This window comes from Mastigoproctus giganteus, chromosome 1, assembly GCF_048544385.1.
Source record: "Mastigoproctus giganteus isolate SK-2022 chromosome 1, ASM4854438v1, whole genome shotgun sequence".
In the NCBI taxonomy this organism is placed as follows: domain Eukaryota; kingdom Metazoa; phylum Arthropoda; class Arachnida; order Uropygi; family Thelyphonidae; genus Mastigoproctus; species Mastigoproctus giganteus.
This window is the reverse complement of record NC_143575.1, coordinates 212,713,153-212,738,879: the sequence shown is the minus strand read 5'-3', so window position 1 is coordinate 212,738,879 and position 25,727 is coordinate 212,713,153. Positions and strand designations below refer to the sequence as shown.

The 25,727-nt window shown below is 38.4% G+C and overlaps 1 protein-coding gene across 1 annotated transcript in view; it reads right to left on the bottom strand.

The window, feature by feature from the left end:
* LOC150091504 (thioredoxin-related transmembrane protein 2 homolog) overlaps nucleotides 1–21,944 on the bottom strand; it is an 89,542-nt gene extending 67,598 nt beyond the window's left edge. Inside the window, exon 1 of the mRNA XM_090384238.1 lies at nucleotides 21,731–21,944. Coding sequence (XP_090240364.1) covers nucleotides 21,731–21,880 — 150 coding nt within the window. The 5' untranslated portion in view covers nucleotides 21,881–21,944. The remainder of the gene's footprint in view (nucleotides 1–21,730) is intronic.
* Between the last annotated feature and the right edge of the window lie 3,783 nt (nucleotides 21,945–25,727).

Below are 25,727 nucleotides of genomic sequence, written 5' to 3'. Positions count from 1 at the left end.
CACACGGTACATTAAGCAATTTATTATCGAAATGATACAATTTTAAAGGAATTGGACCACCTCAATGCCACACTTATTTATGCCATAAACTATTTATGGCTATGTTTCAGGAACCCACAGTTTCTTTTCTTCAGGCTTGTTAAAGCAATCCAGGCATGGAGCCTCTTGGTCTGGATAGGGAAGACTATTTTTCCCCAACCAGACCAGGAGACAGACTCCACACACAGATCATGTTAACAGGCCGGAAGACAGAAAACAGTAAGTTCCTGAAACATAGCCATAAATAGTTTTAAGTGGTTGGCATTGAGGTGGTTCAATTCCTTTAAAATTGTATAATTTTGATAACGAATTACTTAATTTACCATGTGATATAATAGTCCAATGTCTATCAAGTCATTAACATAATGAACAATCACACAGACCCCCCCACCAAGTAATTAAAGCCTAAATAACTTTGGTCCTTGAGGCTGTCATAAATGTTCTCTCAGGTATGCTAAGCTGGCTTGCTACCTGGGAGTCTAAAATGCTGATGGAACTGAAATGACATTCGGATGAAACTCAAGTCAAATGAATGTAATTTTGGCGAAGTCTGGTTGGTCTGTAACCAAATTCTTTGCATGCACCTTCAGGATGGTGGGACCATTAGCAACCCTGGGTATAACATCCCTGAAATACAGCACCTAGCATACTGGAGGTGACCATCCAGGTGAAAATCAACATAAGCAGGGATCAAGGTGTTGTGCCGACACCACACAGAGGAATGCTGCCCCTCTTTTGTTACCAGGTAATATTAGGTGGTAGATGACCCTCATAACCAATGCAATATCACCACTTAGCTTATTGAAGGCTTGAAGTAGTGAAACCCATGATTAGTTGCGAGAGCAAAGCTGCAGCAACTCCCCCCATCTCTTCCATCATACAGTATGATTGATGTCTTTTGAGATTATGATGGACATAATGGTGAGATCCAACCTTCCTTACATTTTGAAGGCACAGCTCTAAAACAGTGTTCACAGGCCAGCTGCCTGATAGTCCACCAGACCGAACCTAGTAACTCTCTAGGAGGCTCCCGGATCAGCTAGTATATAATCACGCTGCCTCTACTCTGCCAGATAGTGACCAGAGGCAGTCCAAGTAGTGTGCATGTGGGAGATATTGTCGAAGCCATGTTATGTCAAGAAGCTGGGTATATTTTTACCATGTGTATGCCATATCCAAAAATTTCATTACTTCATACACCACGTCCTTGCCACCTTTTCTTACTTCTGAATACACCATGAATTTTCAAAATAAGAGAACAAAACTAATTTGCAAAAATATCTAAACCTTCCAAATGCTATCTCATACATTTCACAAATACATGTGATCTAAGTTCTAATCTCAATGATGTCCATTTCCACTTAGTCTGCTAAACTCCCATGTACTTTTTCTGACAGGTGCCTCCGTAGCCAGGTGGGCAGGAGCAGCAGTGCATAGCACACGCTTCTTGATTAGACCGGGGTTCGAGCCTGTGACCACCAAATACGGAGGATGCGGAAAGGTCAGGGAATGACCACTGCATGTCCCCAGAGCAAATGGCCTTAGTTGCTAATGCTCCTAAAAACCAAATAACAAGCAAACAAACTTTTTCTGACAGAATCTCAGTTATCGGTTGATTCAAGCCCTTCTCATCTCAGTTGTCTGAATTATTAACCGTATGATTCCTTTAGCTTCAAAGGTGGTACTTGTGCATATATCCATTCTGATATTCCCTGTCAGAGACTTAGTAATTTGGAATCTCCTCTTTTCGATCTTCTCTGGTTAAAATCTCTACCATATTCTGTCAAATTTATCTGTTGTTTCTATCATTCCCCCAACCCCGCTAATCACTTGGAACTCTTTCACTTCCTCTCTTTAAAACTTGACTTCCTCCAGTCCAACTTTCTTAACAGTGAGGTAATTTTCTTTGGTGATTTTAATGTTCACAACTCTAGCTGGCTTCCATTTTCTAGTCACACGGACCCAGCTTTTCTAGATGCTGAGGCTTTTGCAATTACTAATGACCTCACACAGATTGTTCATTTATCTACCAGAACAACAAATAATTCTAACCATGCAGTCAACATGCTTGATCTTTTTCTCAAAAACAACCATTCAAAGTACACGGGCAAAGTGAGTGGTCCTGTAGGCATCTCAGATCACAACTTGGTAATGGTCTCTTCTACAATGGAGTCTTTTTCTCTTGGCCATTGTCAACCTCGTGTTGTTTGACATTACAAGAATGCAAAATGGGATGATCTTTCCTAAATACATTATATGTGCCTTAATGGAACTCATCATCCCCGATGTCTGGATGGCATCATTTTTCTGTTATTCCTATTATGTCAGCATTAGTTGTCCTAACTAGGAGCTCTAATTCAGCCATTTTATTGACTGAATTTCTTTTTCTTTCTTTTCTTCTTTTCCTTGGTTGGATTACTGTTTCAAATCTTCTGATGTCAACATTTGCTCAGATCGTGTCAGTGAAATTATTCTTGTAGGGATGAATTTCTTTATTCCTCACTCCACCTTAAAATCTTGTCCTTTATCTAAACCTTGGTTTTCCAATAAATGTGTTAAGGCTGTTGCATGTCATAACTGGCTTGTTTACAAATCTCCAGGTTCTTTTTCTGCCTATACCAAAGCTTACAACAATTGAAAAGCAGTTATTAATCAGTTAAAACTAGATTTCAAACAGGCTGAGTAGAAAACTTGCTTCTTGTCCAAATGGTAGCCGAGCATTGTGGTCTCTTGCCAAAACTATTGGCCACAACTTTTGCCCATCTCTGTTCCCACCTCTGTCAAAACCAGATTGTTCTATTGCCACTTCATCCAAAGATAAAGCTAACCTTCTAGCGTTCTACTTTTTTTCTAACCCATGTATTAATGATCTTGGTTAACCAACTCCTACCATTTTCAGTACACTCCATTCGATGCCTCCTTGGTCTTCTATCAAAAGGATGTCAGAAAGATTTTGAACACTCTAGATGCTAAGAAAGCTCCAGGTCTCAACTTTTTCTCAAAACCTGTGCTCCTGAACTTACCCCTGTTCTATGTCACCTTTTTTCACTTTCTTATTCCAAAAATGTGCTTTCCCTTCTGCTTGGAAATTTGCTCATATCCAGCCAGTTCCTAAAAAGGGTGACAAATTCCTCCCATCCAATTATCATCCCATTGCACTTACTTCTATTCTTTCTAAATTAAGAGAAATCAATTAACTTCCAACTTTTAAACTATCTAGAAACCTTCCATCAGATCAACAATCACCAGTATCAATTCTGTCAGTGTTGATCCACTGGTGATAGACACTTTTCCATTGAATGTGTCTATGGACACATTCAATGGAAAATTTTGGTTAAACTCAAACATTGCTCTTGACATCTAAAAGGCTATTGATCGTGTTTGGTACCTTATGGTTTGCCAGCTATTTTTTTGTAAGATTTTATGTTTACTGCACAAACTTTCCATATCTGCCACTACAGGTGCTATCTCTGATCGCTACTGAGCAGACTATGTGCACACACTAATACTTGTCGAGCTAGTGTTGCATGAAGAGAGTTTTTTTAGCTGTGTGTTGCTGAAAATTGTTTTGAAGCTAGTAACATGTCAGACATACAGATTGAACAGCGATATATGATTCATTATTGTGTCAGACAGGGCTTAAATGCATCGGAAGCAGTTAAAGAGATGGTATTGAGTGTCTTGGTAGAATGGCCATATTTAAATGGCACAAATGATTCAGTGAAGGCCACGAGTCTGTTGCAGGTGACCCAAGACCTGGTCAACCTTCCTCCTTAACAATTCCTGAGCAAATGCAGAAGCTCAGAAAATCTTAGATGAAGGCAGGGCAAAAAACTATAGAAGAATACTTAGTCTTAATTGTGTCTACAGTAATGTCAGGCATGTTGCCAATAAAATGGCTGAATTAGAGCTCCTAGTTAGGACAACTAATGCTGACATAATAGGAATAACAGAAAAATGATGCCATCCAGACATCGGGGATGATGAGTTCCACTAAGGCATATATAATGTATTTAGGAAAGATAGGGAAGACAGAAGGGATGGTGGGTCATGCTTTTTATCAAAAGCAGCCTGAGCACGATGTAAATCTAAAGTTACGTCTGCCAGTTTGTTTGTTTGGGAATTTTTTTGGCACATCGGCATCTATGGCCATAATGCACCATATCTATGGTAGTATGTATGCTATTTCTTTATAGATTGCGAGTAACAAAACTGGTTTTTGACTAGCTAAAGGAGGTGGGTGGTATACATTGATCGCTTTGAGAAAGGTAAAAATGTTTGAGACATTTGTTTTATTACCCAAAAGTGAAGTGAGTGTTAGAGGATCTTCTGTTGGGGCTGGAGTGAAGAGATTCTGGCATTCTCTTGCAGATTTTGTGCATTCCCCAAGGATATGCTTCACAGAAAGCACTGTGTTACAGTGACACTGAGGGTGAATCTCCCCTCGTAAAAGGTAACCATGGATAATATTAGTGTGACCTATTCGCAGACGAGCTAGTATTACTCCTGTTGTCGAATTGGACTGAAGCTTGAAGGCCATTGCTCAAGATTTGGCTTGATACTTCAAAGCTTGTTTTTAAGTTGGTTTTGCCTTATTAACTGCCATTGGTACATGCATTTTTCCTAGATTAATCATCTATAGTCTTGATGTGGAACTTTCCACTTGTCATTGGGTGGTAAGTCAGCCACTTTTGCGCCATTGTCCACTAATTCATTTCCTGGAATTCCCATATGTCCTGGAACCCAACAGAAATGTATGGTTCTTCCAAGCTCAGATAAGGTATATAAAGAGTTTGTTATTTTTTTTACAACTGGATGGGTGATGTTCATGTTGTTTTCCAGGGCTTGAAGTGTGCTTAGAGTATCAGAGAAAATTATACTGTTTTCAATATTGGAAGACTTGATATACTTCAGTGCAACCTGAATTGCCATTAGTTCAGCGGAAAATATACTGAACTCAGGTGGCAGTCGATAGGCCAATGTGGTGTTCAGAAAAACTGCAGATCCCAATGTGGGCATCATTCTTTGATCCATCTGTATGAACTACAACAAAGTTTGGAAACTGCTCCACTATTGCTTGGTAAAGTGCAAGAAATTTTCTTTATGTAGTGCACATTTATAAAGGTAGAAATCACATGAAGGTGGAGAGTAATGCTCCATGGAGCAAGAAGTGGAGGGGTATTTGCAATATTATCAAAAGTCAGGTTAAGTTCTTCTAAAAGATGTCTTATTCTTACACCTAACAGTCGGTTAGCAGTAGGGCAGTTTTGGTATAACCTGCTGTGTTGCAGGTTGAAAATTATTTCCCAGTTTGGGTGTTCGGGCATAGATCTAATTTTATATGTATAGCGTAATATAAGTTGTTGCCTTCAGATACAGAGAGAGAGAGGGGGGGTTCGTGAGCTTCAGCAAACAGACTATGTATTGGAGACATGCAATATGCTCCTAGAGCAATGCATACTGCACTATGATGAAGAGGATCAAGCCAGCGAAGGACACTATGCCTTGCTGAGCTATACACTGGTGCTCTATAGTCAAGTTTTGATCTTGTTAATGCTCTGTATAGCCGTAATAATGTAAGACGATCAGCTCCCCACTTTGTTGCTGAGAGGACCCTGATGATATTTAGTTTTTGTTGGCGGGATGTTCTTATTCTTTTAATGCTCTAGAAAGGTGAGTTTATGATCTAAAGCGATTCCTAAAAACCGTATGCTGGGATGAACTGCTACTGGTTGGCCATTCAGTTCTAGTTCCAGATTTGGGTGAAGTTTACGTTGCCGGCAAAAACAGATGTGCAACGTTTTTGGAGGAAAAAGTTGGAAACCATTGATTTGTGCCCATGTACTGATCTTATTTATTGCCCCATGTAACTGTCTCTTGACAGTATTCATGTTTTTCGCATGACAAGAAATACTAAGGTCATCTACAAACAGTGCCTTATCAATAGTGTTTGGAAGTTGTTCAGCAATGGTGTTTATTGCAATTATAAAAAGTGAAGCACTGAGTAACAGAGCCTTGAGGAACTCCTTCTTCTTGTGAAAACACTTGGGACAGTGAGGTTTTAAAACGAACCTGGAATGTACGCTTGTATAGGAAGTTCCGTATGAAAATCAGGAGATGACCCCGAAGTCCATGGCGATGTAATTCACAGAGTATTCCATACTTCCACAAGGAATCATAGGCCTTACTGATATCAAAGCAGACCAATACATAGTGTTTTGATCTGAGGAATGTATTCCGAATAGAATTCTCTAGTCTTACTAGTATATCTAGTGTAGATCTGTTTTGTCGAACACCAAATTGAGCAGAATGTAGCAGACTGAAATTTTCAAGGTACCAGATCAGTCGACGGTTCACCATCTTTTCAAAAATTTTGCAAATGTAAAATTTTATAATAAGTGGGATTTGTTGGATCTTTACCTGGTTTAGGGAAGGCAAGGACCATAGCATGATGCCATTGTTTAGGGAATTTATCTTCCAGGTAGAGTCTATTAAAGAGATTAGCATTAGTAGAGGCATATGATGCAAGAAAGCAAGCTTATTCAGCATCAGCCAAAAAAAAAAAAAAAAACCACTACTCCCATTTCACCCCTCCGTTCGTTCGAAATACCTGTCCAGCTGAGCCTTAAATTTGTTTAGGCCATCAACTTCAACAACAAGCGATGGGAGTCTATTCCACAAACCAACTGCCCGCTGGCTAAAGGCAAATTTCCGCACATCTATCCGACATCCGTCCTTCCTCAATTTGAATTTATGCCCTCTCAGGTGATTATTCTGAGCAAGAGGAAGAATCCCATCGTCATTGAGCATGCTCAAGCCATTCAAAGCCTTATACACCTCTATCAGATCACCTCGCCGATGCCTAGTCTCCAGGCTCTGTAATTTGCAAAACTTAAGCCTTTCTTCGTAAGAGCAACCCTTTGTTCTATTCACTAATCTTGTTGCCCTTCTCTGTACTCGTTCCAGCAGCTCTACATCCTTCTTGAAATGAGGCCTCCAGACCTGTATACAGTACTCACGGTGTGGCCTGACCAATGCCTTATACAAGGGAATAATCACATCCCTGTCCCTGCTAGAAAAATTCCTGTATATCATTGACAAGACACCATGAGCTACTCTTGCAGCTCGTCTGCACTGCTCAGAGAACTTCATATCTGCCTGCACAATTACCCCCAGGTCCTTTTCATTCTCTACCACTGTCAGCGTAGTACCACAGAGTTGATACGTTGATCTGGGGTTACTGTTTCCCATATGTAGTACTTTACATTTGTCAATGTTAAACTTCATTTGCCACCTCTCAGCCCATCTGCTCAACCTTTCCAGATCCTGTTGCAGCAGCATAGTATCAGTAGTGTCCTTAACAACCCTGCCAACCTTGGTATCGTCTGTAATTATTCAGTACTTAGTTCCTGTATCATCAAATAATGAATATTATCTGGTCCTACAGCACTGCGTCTAGATGTTGACAAGGCTCCATGCAGTTCATGGATGGTAAAAGGTAAGTTGGATTGTTCATCTCCTTTTGAAGAAAAGTTTAACTTTTGTTTTTCTGTACTTGTTTTGAATCTTCTGAAGGCTGGTGTATAAATTTCTCTTGCTGATGTTTTGGCAAAGGTGGGTTTCTCCTAGTATATTGGCAATTCCAGCAGGATCATTTACATTCTGCCCTCTCCATTCCATGATAGGCAGAGGTGTCGTTTGATATTTGCCACTCATTTTTCTGATTGCTTTCCAAATTTTATGTGTAGGAGTTGCTTGATTTATAGTTGAAGTGAAGCAGATCCAAGCAGCCTTTTTATTGCAGCATCTAACATATCTTGCTCTTGCTCTAGCGTGCCTTTGAATGAGATCGGCTGTAGTTGGACTCCAGCAAAAAATATTCCAAGCTTTGCTTTGCTCTTTTTTAGCCACAAGGCAATGTCTGCCAGAATAGAATCAGTGGGGTGTGAATCAGTTGGAAGCAAAGGTATAATAAAAGTGGGAGTAATCTACAGACCAGAAGATTGTGAAGAGTATGACAAGAGTCTCTACATGCAAATGGAATGGGCAAGCAAGCACAACTGTCTTATTATAGTGACTTCAACCTACCCCAGACTATTGGAATAAGTGGAAGGGCACTCATCTTGGGGAAATGTTTCTCTAAATAAACTAGATGATTATTATTTGTACCAGCAGGTCAGAGATAATATTAGGGGTGAGATTCATGACCTCATTATTATTCACAAATTTGATGACATCAAATGGCTTAAAATACAGAAATCATTGGCAGGTAGTGATCATGCAGTCGTCAGTTGGAAGATGACGGATGTTGCAGTAATTAAAGGTAAAGACAGGTTTTAATTTCAGAGGGGACTTTGACAGTTTAAGATACTATATGGCATCCATTAATTGGGTGGATTACAAAGTGAGGGCAAATATATTTAAATTATGGAATGACAAAATGCTGAGACACATGAAATTAATGAGTTTGAAATTACGGATAACCGTTTATTAAAAACTTTCAAGCATAAAGGCAAGTAAGGCCTCCAGGTTTAATGGCATATGTTCAGTAATTTTGAGGGAAGTTGCCAGGGATCGTAGTGAATCATTGAGGTTAGTTATGAGGGCCTCCTTGGACTCGAGAGGGATTCCTTTGGATTGGAGATGTGCCAATGTATCGCCAACACATAAAGGCAGTTCTAAGAGTGAAGTTGGTAACTACAGACCAGGTTAGTTAGTCTGACTTCAGTGGTAGGGAAAATCTTGGAGGCAATGATTAAGAGTGCAATCCAGAGATATCTAGATAGATACAGCATTCTGAAGGACACACAACATGGTTTTTGTTAAGGAAAAATCATGTTTAACTAACTTAGTGGGCTATTTTGACAGTTACTCATTAGCTAGATGAAACAATTTCAACATTGTTTATTTTGATATTAGCTGTTGTTGTTGTTTTGGTTTTTAGGAGCATTAGCAACTAAGGCCATATTGCTCCGGGAATATGCGGTGGTCATTCCCTGACCTTTCCGCATCCTCCGTATTTGGTGGTGACGGGCTCGAACCCCGGTCTAATCAAGAAGCGTGTGCTACGCACTGTTGCTCCTTCCCACCTGGCTACGGAGGCGCCTTTTGATATTAGCAAAGCATAGACTCAGTCCCTCATGAGAGGTTACTGTATAAGCTAGAACATGTTGGGATTACTGGTAAGATTTAAGCTGGATTGCTGGGTGGCTGCAGGACAGAGGGTTGTGGATATTCTTCAGATTGGTAAAATGTCAATGGTGTGGTTCCCCAATGATTGGCTCTTGGAGCACTGTTGTATCTGATTTTCATAAACAACATTGGCAAAGGGATAAAAAGCGTGAAGTCAAAATTTTCAGACAATGTAAAGGTTGGTAGAGTCATTAACAATCAGTACAAAGCAGAGCTCCTTCAGGATAACCTAAACAGACTTCAAAAACTCAGAAAATTAGCAACTATGTTTTAATCCAGCAAAATGCTTGGTCTTACATTTGGGGAACAGCAACCCCAAAAGTAAATTATATACTTGGTGAGGTTGAATTAAAAACAGTAAAGGAGGAAAGGGATCTGGGAGTTACAATACAGGCAAATATGAAGTTTTCTGTGCAGTGTAAATAGGTAGACATGGAAGTGCCCATGGTGTCCTATTGATGCTTTATTGAACATTATTCTGTAGAGATAGCAAGGTAAAAATCCCACTGCATAATATGAAGTTTTCTTCTGTGCAGTGTAAATATTATTATTATTATTAGCTATATGATGCAAAGAAGCCTGAGGCTTATGCTGCACCAGTCAAAAAAAAAAATTACTGAATTACCCTAAGAGAGAGAGAGAGAGATATCCAGCTCGGGGCCCTGGGTGTGCCAAGCCCATAGGCAGACATGAAAATGCCCACGGTGTCCTATTGATGATTTATTGAACATTATCCTGTAGAGATAGCAAGGTCATAATCCCACTGCATAAGGCAATTGTATTACATTTGGAATATTCTGTTCAAGTACGGAGACCTCATCTGAAAAAAGACATTGAGCTTCTTGAAAGGGTCCAAAGATGGGCAACTCTCATGGTGAAATCAGCAAAAGGACGGCAGTATGAGGGAAGACTCTGATTATGCTGGATGCTGAGCTTGGTAACCTCTGAGGTGACCTGATTGAGGTTTATAAGGCTCTGAGAGGGGGTTAGTAAACTGAATAAAGGTGGAATTTTTGCTGTAATAAAGAATTACATAACTAGGGTCCATAAATTCAAATTACAGGGGAAGAGTTTAGACTGGATTGTGGGAAGTTTTCCTTTAGCCAGTGAGGTATTGATTGCTAGAACAGGTTACCTTCGCAGGTAGTCGAAGGTGATAGTTTGAATAATTTCAAAGGTAAACTGGATAGTTAATGTATGTGAGGAAGGAATAATATAATTTGTATTTTCTTATCTATTTTTTTTGGCCAGGGCAGCAAAAGCCTCTGACTTTCTTGCACTATATGGCAAATACTATTATTCAGGTAATGTGCTATAAGACTTAAATTAATTAAAATTATGCATCTTTTGTCATCTCTGTAAATGTAAGTTAAATCACGACTGGGTTGCCAGGTCCTGCACGTATGAATGCATCTATTCTCACCAAAGACAGTTGTCTGTCACGATATCATCAATACACAAAGTCAGTTCTAACAGGGAAGTGGGTAACTGCAGACCAGTCAGTCTGACTTCAGTGGAAGGTAAAATTATGGGAGCAATGATCAAAAGTGCATTATGGGATCATTAGATAGAAATGGAATTAGGAAGGTAACACAGCACAGTTGTGTAAAGAAAGAATCATGTTTAATCAACCTGTTTAGCTATTTTAACCCAGTCTCCTCAATCTGGATTGAGGAAATATTTTCTGGACTTCATCAAAACATTTGATTCAGTTGCACGGGGAAGTTATTATAAAAACTGGAACATGTTGGGATCACAGGTAAGCTCCTTGTATCAATTGTAGAGTATAGTACACATAACCATTAATTACAACCCTCTCCCCCTGCCTTTAGCATTAGCAGAGGCATATGATGCAAGAAATCAAGCTTATGCAGCATCAACCAAAAAAAAAAAAAAAAAAAAAAGCTCCCATTTCACCCCTCCGTTCATTCCAAATACCTGTCCAGCTCAGCCTGAAATTATTTAGGCTATCAACTTCCACAACAAAGGACGGAAGTCAACCAATTACCCGCTGGCTAATGGCAAACTTCCGCACATCTATCCTACATCTGTTTTTCCTCAATTTGAATTTATGTCCTCTCAGGTGATTATTCTGAGCAAGAGGAAGAATCCCATCAGCATTGAGCATGCTCAAACCATTCAAGGCTTTATACACCTCAATCAGATCACCTCGCAGGTGCGTAGTCTCCAGACACTGTAATCTGCAAAGCTTAAGCCTTTCTTTGTAACAGCAACCCTTGGTTCCATTCACTAATCTTGTTGCCCTTCTCTATACTTGTTCCAACAGCTCTACATCCTTCTTAAAATGGTACTGTATACAGGCCTGTATACAGTACTCAAGGTGTAGCCTCACCATTGCCTTATACAAGGGGATAATCACCTCCTTATCCCTTGCAGGGAAAGAGGGCTGTAAATAATTAATGTCTTCTTTCAAAACTTCTTTTGAATCATGAACTGGATTTAGACATGTCAATGGCACTCGCTAGTGATAACTTGTACTTTTCAACTTGGTAACTCTGAAAAGTGGCAATGTGGCTTTTCTAACCTCTTCTATAAATAGACTGTCAAAGGTTGTGGCTGTCCTAATAGTCTAGTTATACATTTAACCAAAGACAGCCAACAGCATACATCATTTAAATTGTCTATTGTTTTGTTCTTTCACAACTGTATCATTATGCTATTTCATTATCAGAAAACATTTCTGAATAGCATAACTGCATGATCTGCACAACACAACTCTTGAAAACTGAAAAAGTTGAGCAGATGGGCTGAGAAGTGGCACTGAAGTTTAACATTGACAAATGTAAAGTACTGCATATGGGTAGCAGTAACCCACAGTAACGTACCAACTGGGTGGTACTACACTCAGAGTAGTGGAGAATGAAAAGGACCTGGGGGTAATTGTGCAGTCAGATATGAAGTTTTCGGAGCATTGTAAAAAGGCTGCAAGAGTAGCTCACAATGTCTTGTCAGTGATATACAGGAATTTTGCTAACAAGGATAAGGGGGTGATTGTCCCCTTGTATAAGGCAATGGTTAGGCCACACCTTGAGAACTGTATACAGGCAGGTCTGGAGGCCTCATTTTAGGAAAGATGTAGAGCTGCTGGAACGAGTACAGAGAAGGGCAATGAGATTGGTGTTGGAACAATGTCACCAAGAAAGGCTTAAGTTCTGCAAATTGCAGCTTCTGAAGACTAGGCACCTGTGAGGTGATCTAATTGAGGTGTATAAGACCTTGAATGGATTGAACAAGTGCAATGCTAATGGGATTCTTCCTCTTGCTCATATTACTCACCTGAGGGGGCATAAATTCAAATTGAGGAAAGACAATTGTAGAATAGATGTGAGAAAATTTGCCTTTAGCCAGCAGGTGGTTGATAGTTGGAACAAACTTCGATCTGTTGTAGTGGAGGTCAACAACTTAAATAAGTTCAAGACAGAACTAGACAAACATTTGGAGTGAATGGATGGGTGAAATGGGAAGGGGTTTTTTTTTTTTTTTTTTTTTTGGCTTATGCTATAAGCTTGCTTTCTTGCATCATATGCCTCTACTAATGCTAATGCTAATATTCTATTACAAAAGGTGCAAATATGATATCATTGTCACTACTAAATGATACATTGCTTTTGGATATACAGATGGATTTCCTTCTATGCACTGCATGCTGTCCTTATGCTTATTTGCATGCAAATGTCTGATTATATTGTGATTCCAGTCAGAGCTGGTTCTAGATTTTTTTTTCTGCTCAAAGCAAAAAAATTTTTAGCCTTTTCCCCCTTGTTGACTTTTGCATTTTTTAAATTCAAAATTTAAAATAGAAAATTTGTATTTCATGAAATAAAAACATTATTGCACTAATGTAGTCATTTTTATTTTAATAAAATCACAATTACAAAATAATTTGGGTATATTTAGGTATTTACATTATAGTTGTGTATATACATTATACACAACTATAATGTAAATTCTGTAATGAAAAACGTTAGTGTCTTCCAGTATGCCCAGTTTCTCACAAAGTAAAAGAATTTATATGAACTGAATTTTTCTGGCTATTATGCTTGAATAGGATTTGAATAATTTTGAGAAATCTAAATTTTTTGCAATGCTGCTTTCAATTGAAATTAGTGCAAGTCTGGAAAAATTATTTTGAGCGGTGCTTTATGAGGTCTTCTTTGGAAATTTGATTTTTAATATTTCCAATATTGTATAAAAATTCAAAAATTTCACAACCATTCACCTGCTAAAACTTTTGTTCAGTGGAAGTTATAGCTACATCTAATATACCAGTGGTCTGCAACGGGTGTGCCACCACAAGATGACAAATGTGCCGTGAACTTTGCTGAAGCTGTATACCTATAAATACGCATTATGATTAGAAATTCACAACTGACAACTTTTAGCTATTGTAAGAAATTAACTGTACATTATTTACTCCCAATTATAGTTTTTATATATGTCTGTAATGCTACCCATTGTGATATTTCACAATAAGCCATTTTTACTGAAATACAATAAAAATGGAACAGTAAATTATTTTTCACGTGAGTATCCAACACCTGCTTTCTAAAGTTATTTGTGTGTTTGCCCTTCCAATATTTCTCGTTTTGTCGGTCCACTGAGTGAAATAAAGTTAGATACGCACGTGCTGTTCCATAAAAGTGTAAGGATTAGCAAAACATCTCCAGTCTTTTATTATTTTAATGGCTTGTTTTGATATTTGTCTCTGTTTGTCTATGCTAATTCAACTTTGTTACTTTGTTCCTGTACCAATGCACCCACCCTTTGTTATACGACTATATTTTAAAGCGATAGATGTGCCCCTCCCTCTGTTCGAATACTCTTCGAACAGAGGAAGAGGTCCCGCGTCTATTACTTTCGGTTTCCTCACAGCTGTGCTCTGAAATAGTTAAAAAACTGTGATCACAAGCCATAATGTTGTTGGTTTTCTTTTTTTAACAATGAACAACTTCCTGGTAAGAAGTATTCTGTCCACAAGTGTTAGTACTGAAAGTGACGAGCCCAAAAAAAAGAAACAAAAAATTAGTGTGCAAACAGTATAGTGGTAATTATTTGTCTTTTGGTTTTTTCTGGTCTGGTGATAAAACATGCCCAATCCCCGAGTGCAGAGGAAAACTCAGCAATGCTGCTATGGTTCCCAGTAAACTGAAACAGCATTTCTCAACGAAACATTCTTCTCTGGCATGCAAAGATATCAATTATTTTCAATGGTTGTTGCAACAAAACAAAAAACAGGCAACATTCAAGACTTTGTCGGTACGTGTTTCAGAAAAAGTACAAGAAGCCAGCTATAAAGTAGTAGAACTTATCGTAAAGTCAAGAAGCCACACACAATAGCCGAAACTTTGTTAAAGCCAGCTTGTAAACAGGTGGTAAAAATAGTCCTGGGCCCAGAAGCTGCTAATGAAATTTCAAAAAATCCACTCTCAGCTGACACAATTACTCGCCAAGTCAGTGATATGTCCAGTGACACTGAAGACACTATGAAGGAGAAAATCAACAGCAGTCAGAAGTTCTCACTTCAGATCAACGAGTCCACAGATATTAGTGGTCACACTCAACTTCTTGCCAACATTCGGTTCATCAATGGAGATGTAACTGCAACAAATTTCTTTTTTTGAAAAGTACTACCAGAGAGATCCATCGGTGAAGAAATATTTCGTGTTACTAATGAATATATGCTCCAAAATTAATTAAATTGAAAATATTGTGTTAGTGTTTGCACAGACAGAGCCGCTTCCATGACAGGTCGAGTTAAAGGCTTTGCAGGTAAAGTGCACGAAGTGAATCCTGACATACAATGTGACCATTATCCTATTCACATTGTTGCCAAGTCTTTGTCATCTGCTCTGAAAGTTGTGCTGGACTAAGTAATAAAAGTTGTTAACTTCATCAAATCACTGCCCTTCAATTCACAGCTTTTTTTCCGTTTTGTGTCAGGAAATGGTATCTGAACACACCATGCTCCTGCTACATACAGAAGCACGTGCCTTTTTGAACTTAAGGAGAAGGTACAGACATTTTTAACATTTAAGGGGCATGCGTATGCAGATTTATTTGCAGATGAATGGGTGACTAAGTTGGCAGATCTTTCTGATATTTTCATTCACTTGAATGAGCTGAACTAAAAAATGCAACGCAAAAACAAAAATCTTTTTAAGAGTATGGATAAGATTCAAGGCTTTCAGAATAAGGTGGATACAATGCATTGCAAATGGGTCGTTTGAGATGTTCCCAACTGTATGGCTGCTTACTGCTGGTATTAAAATGGTGATGGATTTCATTAAAGAACATTTAGATAATCTGAAGTAGAAGTTCAAGGATTATTTTGGAGAGAGTGTTGAAGATTTTGACTGGTTTCATGATCCATTTGTTGCAGGTGCAAAATGTCTTCCGATGAATGCACAAGAGGAACTAACAGATCTGAAGGTGGGCAGAACACTGCGATAAAAACATCGTGAAGCACAGTTGGACACATTTTGGTTGTCAATAAGGAAAGAATACCCGGCTAGCTCCGAGATAGGCAATTAATATGTTATTACCATTTGCGACTACATATTTATGTGAACTGGGCTTTTCAACCTTGACTGAAATAAAAATATCAAAGAGGGAGAGACTCAGATCCATTGATGAAGAAATTAGGCTTGCATTGTCAACAATTCTGCCACGCATCAGCCATCTGTGTTCAGCAAAGCATGCAAAAGTATCACATTGAAGGTATACACTGCCCTACCATTAATATCCAGACACCCCTCCATGGATGGGGAAACAGGTCCTATGCATGCAACACGTCACAAAACCTGCTATAAATATGCACACTGGGCTTCGAGCAGACAATTGCAAAAGTGGGCAGGCAAGATGACACGTTTAACAGAATTACCTCAACAGTTCAACGGAATTGATAACCTCAACAGTTCAACAGAATTGATAACCTCAACAAATGCTAGATGTCGATTGACATGGTGTAAGGAGTGCAAATCCTGGACTGTAGACAGTGGAAAACAATCCTATGGACAGACAAGTCGAGGCTCGCACTCTACCTGTCACTACCTGTAATGCGAGGGGAATCACTACCTGTAATGCACACTACCTGTCACTACATGTAATGCGCATTCTACCTGTAATGCGAGGGGAACAGTTCCTTCCTTGATCCTCCTAACAATGAAGTTTAGTGGAGGCATTGTCATGATATAGGGCTCCTTTCATGGTTTGGCTTGGGTCCATTAGTCGTTATCGACAAAATCATCAATGCTGTGCAATACCAGGACAACCTGGACAATTATGCACTTCCAACATTATGGCAATACTTCGGGGAAGGCCCATACCTGTATCAGCAAGACAACATGCCATGCCATATTGCTCGGGTTGTAACAGAGTGGTTTGAGGACATGGGTGTGGATAAGTTGGATTGGCCAGCCCAGAGTGCTGATCCGAACCCTATCGAGCATCTTCGGGATGTATTGGATCGTCAGGTATGTGCACGTTGAGGGCACCCAAAGAACAAGGCTGAACTGGTGGCTGCGTAGGAACATATCACCTGACTTTTACAAAAGCAGGTTGAGAGTATGCCGTGAAGATTGAAGGCCGCCATAAAAGCAAAAGGTTTCAGCACAAAATATTAAATGACATAATAAAAGATTATTATTATTATTTTTTTTTTTTTGTCTAAAGGCAGGTGTCTGAATATTAATGGCAGGGCAGTGTTTTTTGGTTTAATAATTATTGATTAATTATTTGGTTTAATACTAATAGAATTTTTAAAATGTCAATATATGCATGAGCCAATTTCTGTTGGAACAATAATAATTGATTCTATTGTGACTTATAGCATATTCATATTAACATTGCTGTAAACTTTTTGGCGGGATTAACATTCTGATGTGCCATGTTGTGTCATGGATAACGACCGGGGTTCGAGAACGTCACCACCAAATACGGAGGATGCAGAAAAGTCAGGGAATGACCATCGCATATCCCGGAGCAATATGGCCTTAGTTGCTAATGCTCCTAAAAAACCAAATAACAATAACAGTCGTGGATAACTTAAGTGTGCTGCAAAACAAAAAAGGTTACGGAACACTGCAATATACAATAGAAACAGTCAGCTTTAAATCTTTCTTTTGGATCAAGAATAGGACATCATCAGCCTCATAAGAGAATTGTCTTTTTTTCCAGAATGAATGAATTGTTGATGTATAAATGTCAGTTCAAAATTGAGATCCTCTGCTACTGTTGTTGCTTCTTTAACAGTTTCTTCAAATTCCTCATCTGAATGGTATTTTTTTAAATATTCCAATGCTTTACTCAAAATCATTCTTGCCTTGGATATGTCTATGGTTATGTTCTGAATAACTTTGTTGGCGAAATTAATTTGATTTAGAATATTATGGCAAATAACTGTGCAACATGAAAATTGAAACTTCATTTTCTGAGCCAATGTGAATAATCCATATGACAAGTCCTGGTTTACTATGAATAGTGCATCGTAAATCTCTCCTGATGAATATTGGAATGGTCCAATAGCATTTATCCTGCTCTGCCATCTAGTTCGATTAGAGATTTAAGTGTGAGTTTTTGTTCTAGCTGCTTCTTTAATACTGTCCAATGGCATGTAGAAGCACTATAAAAGTTGTAGATTGCTTGCACTGTAGTAAAATATGAAACAGCACCTTTGGATGATTTGAAGGCATCAATGACTAGATGACCCTCCACATCCACCACTGAGGAAAATATCAACTGCACACATGACCTAGTGATGCAAGACAGATGAAAGACTGTTAGGTATATAGCTGAGTCTGTAGACATTTCAACTTGCAGTTGTCAATTCAATCCTGATGAAATTATTGAAGGTGAAAAAGGTCAGTGCTCAGCAGGCCCCACAAATGTTGACAGTTAAGCAAAAGGCATGCCACAAACGAATGTACATCAACAACTTGAACATGCTTTACAAGATCCACAAAATTTCTTGTCCCAGATTGTTACAATGGATAAAATATGGGTTCATCACTTTGACCCAGAGACTAAAAAAGCAGACTGATGTGGAAGCATCCATGTTTTCTGCCTCCCAAGGAGTTCTGTGTTGCTCTGTCAGCTGGCAAGGTGATGGCATTGGTTTTTTTGGGATGCATAAGGCATCATCATCATGATTGACTACCTGGGAAAAGGCACCACTGTCACTGGAACATACTACAGCAACCTTGAATCCGTCAGGGAGAAAAACTGTGAAAAGGTGTCTTGCTCCTCCAGACAATGCACCCACTCACATCTCACAGATTGTGATTACCGCCATACAGACTGCAGGATTTAAGTTCCTTCAGTACCCACCCTATTCTCCAGACCTTGTCCCTAGGGACTTTTATCTGTCCCCCCAAGCTGAAGGATAACATCTGTGGGAAGAGATATGCTTCTGACTCTCAGGTGGTTGCATCTGTGGGTGCATGGTTGGAGGATCAAGATAAAGGTTTTTTTCCCAATAGAATCAAAGCACTAGAGCAGTAGTTTTCAACCTTTTTTTAATAATGGCACTCCTACGTAATTTATTTTATTTTGTGGCACTCCTACTCAATTTTCTGCCTGTTAGATCCGATTTTCTCTCTCTCTCTATATATATATATGTATATATACAGGGTGTCTCAAAAATACACGGCATAACTTCAGGAATGAGTTCCTCGTATGTAGATAATAAAAATATTTTATATCACCATAGTTTTGAAGGTCTGTCTATGGCACTTAACTGTTCACATCATCTTATAGTAATTGTTCAAAATGTCCACCTTCTGCCTGAATACAGGCCTCACATCGACGTCTCACGGACTTGCGAAGACGATGCCAAATTCCTGGCATGTTTCGTATTGTCTCACAACCTGCCACAATTCGATTGCGGAGAGTTTCCACATCAGCTACCAGAGTTGAATACACCAGTGACTTTAAATGGCCCCACAAGAAGAAATCTAGTGGGTTTAAATCAGGTGAGCATGGAGGCCAGGCAGTTGGTCCACCCCTCTACTTCAGGAGTCATAGATCTTGGTCGTCCTCTGTCAGCAGCACGAGGTGTAAAGGTCCCATGTTCACAATGGCAGCGATGGATACCTTCAAACGTTTTCCTGTCTGGACATCTTCGTTATGGGAACCTTTCATGGTACAAACGACGAGCCTCTAGAGCATTTCCATCCACCAAACCATACATAAAGTGCATATCCGCTTGCTCCTGATTTGAATACATGGTCGGAATGGAAAACCACCAAATTCTGTCAGTACCTTGTGATGAAGGAAATCGCCTGTGGGAGATAAGACATTCCGGTTAATAACTCGGGAACCAAGCATTTCTGGAACTACGTTGATATAAAATATTTTTTATTGTTTACATATGAGGAACTCATTCCTGAAGTTATGCCATGTATTTTTGAGACACCTTATGTGTTTATATATATATATATATATATATACATATATATATAATAAGTTTATTCTTTATATAGAGGTACTAAATAAACATCTATTATAGATCACCACAAAATTAAAAAGATACTGTACACCTTTTTATAATGAAATAAATATATAAATTATAAAAAAATTAAGTTTAAGTAACTTAAACCCAAATTACGTGGCACCCCGGTTGAAAACCACTGCATTAGAGCATCAGTGGGAGAAGTGCATTGCAGTAGCCAGGGACTATGTCAAAAAAATAAAAAGGGAGTCAATGGTATAGTTTCCCTATATGTGTTACAAACATTTTAAATCATCCTTGCATACACACAAGGAGCAATTGAAAAGTCATGGCCTGACCATAAAAGAAAGCAATAGCAACAAAAAAGGCCTCTTCGGTAAGAGCTGCAGTTTGCCAATCTCGGATGAAGGATTTTTCCTGCAAGTTATTAATCCCACACAATGTGAATCTACATGCACATCATAGTGAGCATGTCTTTAGCAGTGTTTAATATTTACAGGTTAAATATTCTATATGGGGTAATAAATACATGGACTTGCGAAGTCCATGTATTTATTACCCCATATAGAAATATTTAACGTGAGTTGACTGCATTGAATCTTTTTTAAGCTGTTTAGCTGTCTTTTATTTCAACATTTTACTTTCCTATTTCCTTCCTAAAAATCCTCAAGCAGTACAGTTATTACTAACCATAAATGTTGAGAGATTTTTCATGAAACTTTCTTTGATGCTCCTGAAACTACAGTGATCTCTTATTTATGAATATCCAATTTACAAACGTTTGATTTTAAAAACAAAATTTGATACCCAGATATTTGATTTATAAATTCTATCGCAATCTTACAAGTTTTTCTGTGTCATTTTTAAAATAAAATGGATAAGAATGAAATATTTCAGCTTTTATATAGTGTTTAACATATACCATACAAGCATTACACTATTTAAAGTATGTTTTTGAAGAAATATACTGTATTATTCAGCATATGTGATTTAAAGGTGTGTGTGTGTAGACTCTTAAGAGTGATTTCTGTTCAGAACATTTTTCTTCATTGCATAGTGAAACCATTTGCTATTCTTCCCAGTTATTTCATATTTTCATTGCAATTAGTATTAGTAGTGGCAAACAGTGCAAGAAAGCAAGCAGCAGTCAAAAAAAAAAAAAAAAAACCCTTCCCATTTCACCTATCCATCTCCTCCAATAGTCTGTCCAGTTCTTCCTTGAATTCATTCAAGCCACTTCCACAACAAATGAAAATTTGTTCCAATGATCAACCACCTGCTGACTAAAGGCAAACTTCTGCACATCTATATTCTGCAACCATCCATCAGTTTGAATGTATGCCACCTCGTGTGTATAGTCTGAACAAGAGGAAGAATCCCATCAGCACTGAGGTTGCTTAATGCTGATGGATTAAGTAGCTTTTCTGATAACTTTTATTGTAAATCTATATTCTGCAACCATCCATCAGTTTGAATGTATGAAACCTCATGTGTATAGTCTGAACAAGAGGAAGAATCCCATCAACACTGAGGTTGCTTAATGCTGATGGATTAAGTAGTTTTTTCCAATAACTTTTATTGTAGCCATATAGGGTGCAAAGAATTTCCATCGGATTAATCACACTGAAATTTTAATTATAGAAAGAGACTGAGGAATTATAAGCATGAGCTCGTAAAGCTAGTTACTTTTGCAATTGTTTATTTCTATTTAAATTATACAATAATAACCATTCTCTACACACAACTCCAAGGCTACTGTTCAATATTGCAGTGCGTCGATGATTTTTACTTTCCTATTTCACTATTCAAAAGACCTCCCGAAATATGCCAACGACGCACGAACTAGATAATTTCTGAAATTCGAGCTTATTTTATTAAGAACACATACAGTATTGTGCTTGCTCACATCCCTCAAAATTCACGCGTTACCATGTAATATAAGTGATAGTTGAATGATTTTCACAATTAAAAAAACAAATTCTTCAAAAATAGATATTAATTAACAGTATCAGTGGTATTTCGTCAACTTACGAAATCTAGTTCACAACCCATGTTAGGGTACAAAACTGCACAAACGGGATAGGTTGTTTTGGTAAATACATATAGTACTGCTAAAGTAACATTTAAAATATAATGAGGATGTAAAAGCCTTTTCAGTTCACTTAAACTCACTACAGCCATTATTATAAGCTTGCTAGTGTACACCAACGAAGTCTGCTGCTTAAATCCGAATTATCAGAATGTGTACAGTATTTCCAACTGCAAATAAAATACACACATGGACGACTGTTGCGACGTCTGCCCAAATTTCCATTATTAATTAAAACTGTTTTCGTAATTACATGGCCCATTCGCAGCTTTTCTGATAACTTTATTGTACCTATATAGAGTGCAAAGAATTTCCATTAGATTAGTCACACTGAAATTTTAATTATAAAAGGAAACCGAGAGCTAACTTATTGTAAACATCAGCTAGTAGATGACGTTTCTCCGGTTCTCACGAAACATCATAGAATTATTAGGCATAAAGAGTTGCGTACATGGGCCATATTATAGTTCCCTGAATCAAACAGGTCCACAGTTTTAGAACTTTCAAATCTTGAAAAAAAAAAAAAAAAAGGCGAATTTTTGTAATATCAGGAAGCTAAAGACGTATTCGTAGTCGGTATCAACTTAGTATTTTCATTATGCGCTACATGCTATAAAATCAAAATAGAAAAAGAAAGGGAATTTTATTTTTCAAGGTCAATCACATGGCATGACCTTTAAAATTTTGGAAACTATAATTTTAAAATTCTGAAGAAAAAAAACCCTCAAATGATACTAGATTTGAGCACATATACACCAATGTCAACATGAGCCAGGCATGAATTATTAGATTTTTAAGTGGAATGCACCTCGGACAAAAACAGCTAGAAATAGACGAGACAGTCCTTAAATGAGTTACCAATTAAGGGTAGAAGAGCAACAAAAATATTTATCAACTTATTCCATCGCTTTTTTTTTTTTTTTTTTTTTGTCATATTAGAGTTACCCGCAGAGGCGGACTGGCCATAAGACTTACCGGGGAAACCCCAGTGGGCAGGAGGCCATAAAGAATATGGCCATAAGCACTAGTATGAGGACGCTACAAAAAAAAAAAAAAAATTCTCATGTCATTGGCGGGATTTTAACCCTGGCCTTTTCTACCTGGTGTACCGGAAGGCAGTGATTCCAACAACTTTTGTGTTCCCGCAAGGAATCTTCGCGGATAGCACATCGTTTAATCCCTGTCTTCCCGACACTAATAAGAAAATTGCTGGGTTCGAATCAGATTAACGGTGCGCCGATCTTTCATGGAGTCTTATCACTTCATGGCTGAGTAAATCGGTTTCAGCATGAGGACAGCAAGTTTTTCCCAAGAAACACAGCCAAACCGGCAACAGACCCAAACAGCATATAGATAAAATAAACATTATTATATATATATATATATATATATATATATATATATATATATATATATATATATATATATATATATATATATAATTTTTTTTTTTTTTTTTAGTCACCCGTAAATAATACATCTACCCATGTGTATATTGCCTGTAAATTGCGTGTGTTCTCTGGTTGATTTGCCTGTTTTACTGAACGAAAAAAAAAACCCAGTTTCTGAGGGGGAAAAAACCTTGCTATCTACGGCTGAGACCGACTAACTTAGCCACGGAATAAAAAAGCACCGTTAAAGTTCCTCGCGTCATCAACGGGATTCGAACCTGGGCCTTTTCCACACGGTGTGGGAAAGACGGTGACGATAGCACATTGAGTAGATGAGGTAAATCTCAGGAGACTCTATTGTGAGTTTTGTTCTGTTGCTTTGTCTTCGCAAGAACAACAGTGGTTATGATCGCCGTCTTTTCCAAAGCGTGTAGAAATACGCGAGTTCGAATCCCGTCAATGATGAGAGGAATATTTGTGGAATTTTTTTCACTCTGTGGCTGAGTTAGTCAGTAGAAGCGAGGATTGTAAGGCTTTTCTCGGAAAATCAGATTTCTAGAGAATCAAAACAGGGAAACCGACCAGAGAACATACTCATTTTATAGACATAATATTCGTAGGTAGCTGAGGTTGTTCTTCGGTGGTCCTACTTGAGATTTTTTTTTTTTTTTTTGTCCCATTGCTTTATCAAATTCTGTAAGCCTGATGAGCAAAAAGATCCCAGTTGCTTTGGTAAACGAGGGCAAAACAGGCAGGGGAAAAGCTTGCCAAACGAGATCCGAAACGGCGGGGGGGGAGCGAACAGTAAGGGGGAACCCGATGATTGGCTTGATACGGTCGTTTAAGATCACATGGGAAAACGTTCGAAACTCTTGCAGAGGCCTGCAATTTAAAGTTTCGCCCATGATATGAGGTCTGATCAAAATGTTCTAGGAGTATTTTTCTAAAAATCATTAAGGTACATATAATATGCAACAGCCAAAAAAAATGCTGTACAAATTGGAGAAGTATCTCGTTAGGGCCAATTTGCTGATAGGGACAAAGAGGTGATTGAGTAGGAGAAGACAGAAAGGCAGCAACGGAAACTGCTCTGCGTGGATTAATATTATAAGTGGAGTCCCTAGGGTTCGGTGTTCGGTCCATTATTGTTTTTCTATAATTATAAATGATATTCATGAAGGTATATCAGGCTTAATGTCAAACTTTGCAGAAGATACGACGGTTCACAAGGGTTGTTAATGAGAGTAATGGCAATACTCTACTGCAACAGGATATAGAAAAGTTAATTAATTTTTTTTTTAAATTAGCATTAGCAAGGGCACATGATGCAAGAAAGCAAGCTTATATAGCATCAGCCAAAAAAAAAAAACACACCCCCTTCTCATTTCACTCAACCACCAGACTCCAAATTTTTATCTAGTTCTGCCTTGAATCTGTTTAAGCTATCCACTTCTACAACGACAGATGGAAGTTTGTTCCAACAATCAACCACCCGCTGGCTAAAAGTAAACTTCTGCACATCTATCCTACAACTGGCTTTCCTCATTTTCAATTTATGCCATCTCAGGCGATTATTCTGAGCAAGAGGAAGAATCTCATCAGCACTGAGAGATACAAACAATTCAAAGCTTTATACACCTCAATCCGATCACCTCGGAGGTGGCTAGTCACCAGACACTGTAATTTGACAAACTTCAGCCTTTCAAGAGGAAGAATCTCATCAGCACTGAGAGATACAAACAATTCAAAGCTTTATACACCTCAATCCGATCACCTCGGAGGTGGCTAGTCAGCAGACACTGTAATTTGACAAACTTCAGCCTTTCTTAGTAAGAGCACAGTAGCGGATTAAGGTCGGTTGAGGCCCAGGGCGCAGAAGAAAATATTGGGCCCCTTAAAAAAAAGAAAGAGACAGGGAAAATAAAAATACATGTTAACCATTTTTTAAATAAATAAAAAATATTATGTACGATTAATGTTTTATTTCCAATAAAATGTGAATATAATATAATTAATAATAATAGCATAATAAAAATCACAAAGTTTTGAACTAATAGTTGAACATATTAGTTCAACTAATTTGTTGGGGTTTTGCGTGGGCCCTTCAGAAGTTGGAGTTCAGGGCGCGTGCCCGGTGCGCCCGCCGTTAAATCCGCCTCTGTAAGAGCAACCCTTTATTCCTTCACTAATCTTGTTGTCATTCTCTACACCCATTCCAACAGCTCTACTCTATCTTAAAATGAGGCCTCCAGACCTGTATACAGTACTCAAGATGTGGCCTGACCATTGCCTTGTATATCGCGGCTAGAAAAATTCCTGTATATCATTTACAAGACTCCATGGGCTACACTTGCAGACGTCGACACTGCTCAGAATACTTCATATCTGCCTGAACAATTGCCCCAGGTCCTTCGCACTCTCCACCTATCTCTCAAGGTAGTAACAATCAGTTGATACGTTACTCTGGGGTTACTGCTTCCCATATGCAGTACTTTACATTAATCTTAAACTTCAGTTGTCACCTCTCAGCCCATTTACTGAACTTTTC